This window comes from Mugil cephalus, chromosome 18, assembly GCF_022458985.1.
Source record: "Mugil cephalus isolate CIBA_MC_2020 chromosome 18, CIBA_Mcephalus_1.1, whole genome shotgun sequence".
Taxonomy (NCBI): Eukaryota; Metazoa; Chordata; class Actinopteri; order Mugiliformes; family Mugilidae; genus Mugil; species Mugil cephalus.
In genome coordinates this window covers 14,357,497-14,361,491 of record NC_061787.1, presented here as the reverse complement: position 1 = coordinate 14,361,491, position 3,995 = coordinate 14,357,497, and the positions used below count along the sequence as shown (strand labels likewise).

The 3,995-nt window shown below is 37.6% G+C and overlaps 1 protein-coding gene across 1 annotated transcript; it reads right to left on the bottom strand.

The window, feature by feature from the left end:
• Nucleotides 1–599: 599 nt before the first annotated feature.
• On the bottom strand, nucleotides 600–2,387 carry LOC124995775 (C-C motif chemokine 19-like). The gene is made up of 4 exons (XM_047568439.1): nucleotides 2,232–2,387; nucleotides 1,230–1,353; nucleotides 1,085–1,146; nucleotides 600–986 (listed from the first exon to the last, which is right to left on the bottom strand). Exons 1-4 carry the CDS (start codon nucleotides 2,299–2,301, stop codon nucleotides 958–960), a joined length of 285 nt encoding a protein of 94 aa, XP_047424395.1. The 5' UTR covers nucleotides 2,302–2,387; the 3' UTR covers nucleotides 600–957.
• Nucleotides 2,388–3,995: the final 1,608 nt, after the last annotated feature.

Here is a 3,995-nt window from a genome sequence, read left to right as displayed (position 1 = left end):
GTTCAACTGAAATAGGAAGGCAGCCATGGAAAGCAGCTTTCTTTTTTCTCGTTCATGATAATAATGAGACAAGCTACAGTAAGCATGCTTACAATCAAACCAAGATGTAATTTAACACTAACACAAAAGTTATTTCACCACTCATCTTTTGTATATGCCATGACCTGGATGATTGCGAATCATCCCAGAAAAGGTTAAGTAAAGCCGCATTTTGTCAAAAGTAAAACACACAGATTGCTGTGTTTGTTGTTTTTTTTCTGTTTTCACTGCTGCACTATTGTTCATACTGGTCACAGCCACAGGATGGCACCAAATTCAAGTGGTGAAATTAAGTTTTAAATCTGTTCCATCTGTGAGTTTACTATTACTCATCACCTTTGGCAGCTTAGATGCAAACATTTATATTCAGTAGTAATTTAGCTGATAAAGTGTAGACTATACAGTTTTTACTACTACTGGAGATTTTACTGTTTTTGTGTAAGCACAGTACATTGCAGGCAAAACATTTGACTTGATCTACATTTTTTTGGTGCTTTGTTCTCTCAGTCTTTGAAGCTGTGTTATTTGCGTTAGAAAAAACATCCACACGCTTACACCCATTAAAACGAACACATGCTAAGCATACTTTATTGAGACTAACTTATGTTTCTTCGTCATATTTTCATCAGTTTATATAATGCATATTGTCATTTTGTGAATTAGATTTGATGTAAAAAAAAAGAAAAAAAAAAAGAAGTTGTATCTGCATGATGTGGGAAAGGAATAACACAGTGGTATTCATAAAGAGAGGGGGTGGGAAAAGGTAGGAAAATGAAAGACAAACTTTGTGGTTTGGGTTACAAACTCAGCTTAAGATATATGTTCAGCGTAATTAATGAAGGTACATGTTGCTCTCGTGTGTAGCGGCTGTTCTCAGATAGCAACAGAGAGTCACTGACGCTTCATGGATTCTCCACTTCACGGGTTTTTCGTCATATTGCGAATGACTACCGAGGAGAAAGTACACAGTTTGAAAAAGTTAAGTAATTTTTGTGCAAATACATTGGTGTGTGTGTGCGCGCACGTGTGTTTTAGTGAGACTTACGGTTCTTCACCCATGGCTCATCAGGACTAGCACAGAGCTTTCCCCCGTGTCCTGTGTTGAAACTAGAGACAAAAAGAAAGAAAATGACGCAGGTCATACATGTATGTATGGTGGTTGTGTGCAGGATAACAATATGTCAACTTACATTACTGCCTTCACACAGCCAGGCCTGGGGTTTTGCAGACGGTACGTGTTTCCAGTCACCTCATGGGTTTTATTAGCTACGGTGACGTCAGGGCAGCATGGTATAATCCTCCCAGGAGTGCGACCTTAGACAAAGAATGTGACAATATATAATTTATATTAAAGGGTTACTAAAAGAAGAAAACAGCAAATTACTTTGAGTATGTAAGTACATTAGAACAAGTTCTACTTCGTTCACATACAGTACTGATATATGCTATAATTTCAACTCTCAGGGATTTAACGGAATTTAATAAATGGAATATATTCTATGTAGAAGAGATTAAACATTAGATGTCATGTCATTAAAGAAAATCCACGATGTAAGTGTGGTTAGGGTTAGGGTTACCATTTGCAATTAAAGTTACTGCTCACATGCATTGTAATTATTTGGAATTAAAAGCCATAAAACCATTAAAATGGACAGCAATGAACATCTTTCAGCTGCTGTCGCTGTGAAAATTTGCAGGAACATCACGAATATCAGGCGTGTTGAAAATAGCATGATTATGTTTTTCTCAAATGAAAGCAGTAGAAATGTACATTATGCGCAATTTTTTCTACCTGCTGTTCTGCACTGTCTGCATCCTCGCCAACAGCAGATGTGTGAATATATACATATATTTATATATATATGAGCATACTCATTTTCCATATTTTCTGACTTGAACTCTGCCTTGTTTGTTTGCAATATATCTTTTTTTGCATATATTTTTATATTATTATATTTTATTTTTTTATCCACCCATATGTGCACTGTGTGCACTTTCTGTGATTGCTGAATGTGGGATGAATAAAGGTTCATCTTATCTTGTAACCGAGAACATCACAAAAGTTGCGTGATCATGACGTAAATAATTATACGTGATAATGTAAATCAGTATGATGAAGCTGCATTCTAATGATTACAAAAAGTTTCTCTTTTACTGATGTAATGAATTAAATATTGGCAGACTACATTTACCTGCAGTGGGGTGGAAAGCCAGGCACACCAAGATCAGCAGGAGAGTGATGGACAGGATCTTCACCGACATCTTGTACGATGGACTTGCTGCAACAACACAAGCTCATCGATGGTTTGGCATTTATTGACAAGAGCAGGCACGTCACAGCTTGAGAAGGGCTTGGTTGAGGGCAGTGCTAATGATGTGCTTCTGTATGTGTCGTGTGTGTGTGGTCTTGGCATATCACACCTCCGCCTCTCATTCGCCGTTCGCAACTGTTCAAAACCACAACACCTTACTCCCCCCAAGACACAAACACAATAAAAGGACACTGACATTTGAGCGTGCACAACATGATGGTCGGTGCAACCAATTTTGTACATATGTAGCCATGATGGTGTTACTTCCTCCTGCTGTTTCCAAATGTTTACAAGTGACTCATGTCTAATCGTTAATGATACGCCTCAGTCTGCATGTATTTAGTGTTATTCTTGGTATTTATACTGTATATTCAGTCCCTGAAACAGGCTCAATTTATGTCTGGATGTAGAAAATTAAGTTTCCAGCTCTCAATTTATTTTGTGCATTGAATAATGTTTATTATGTATTTGTTTATTGATCATATTGATGAATTTTCTGCACACCCATCTGTGAAGGAAATTAAATGCATGATCCAGCATGTAAATTCTATAGTGACTGATGTTTGGGGGCATGGATTAGACTACTATTTATTAATAGACTGTTAATCCAGTCTGTTTTTGATACGATGTTTGTGTTCACCACTGGCCCAAACCTGAAATTAGCGCTTCCTTTTTGAGGGGCTGGTTGGTGAGTTTACCGCTAAGCCTTCTCTGGAAGAAGTCATGAACTCAACCCAACCACATGTCATCAAGTCAGACCATTTCTGGTAAATTAAGAGGTAGCGCAACATTTTGATGATGGGACCAATGCATAGAGGAGGAAATTGCATCTATGACTCGTCTTGTTCAGAATACAGTGATCCCCCATAAAATTATGCCTGACTGATCATAATCACTGGTCAAACGACACTGACACTGACTGCCTGTTATCGTGACACTTGTCCGTGGGTGGGATATATTAGATGGAAACTTTTTTTTAAGGGACTTTGACAAGGACGTCCTGTCATGGGCTTCCTGTGTAGCAAGTGGCCAGCTTTCCCGTTATACATGAACGAAAAAACAAATGAGTTATGGGCAAATTAAACATAAGAAAATCCATCTCTATGATGTTATTCCTGTTCTTGTAATCAATCACAGGCACCAGGAAAATAGTGACGAGCTCAGACTGTAACACAACTCCACAGATTGCCATTTGAAAAAAAAAAAAAAAGTTGATAAATAGGATATAAAATGGATCAATGCTGAATAGGGGTTTCTTCCTCTTCAGAGATCTTCTGGAGAAACTTGACACTCAAAGCCCACTTCTTTTTCTTTTTCCCCTCCACCCTCTCTTCGTGTGAATAACAGAATTGCTGATTCGGGGGAATTCACCATGTGGCACACTACTTTCAAACAGGAAGCTGAAAATTAGATCATGAACTCTCTGATTGCAGGTGTGCAGCAATCTTTTTAGACATTTGCGGCCATTTCTAAGCACACTTTTTTTTTCATCAGTAGGTTTATGAAAAAATCAGTTAAGAAAAAAGGATAAATTAGTAAACATAATACGAACTTGTCACAACCTAGGGTAACGAGCCAAAGACTAAAAGGTAACTGACTTTGTATTGTCAGTAAAAACACATCATATAAGTAATATATCTTTCA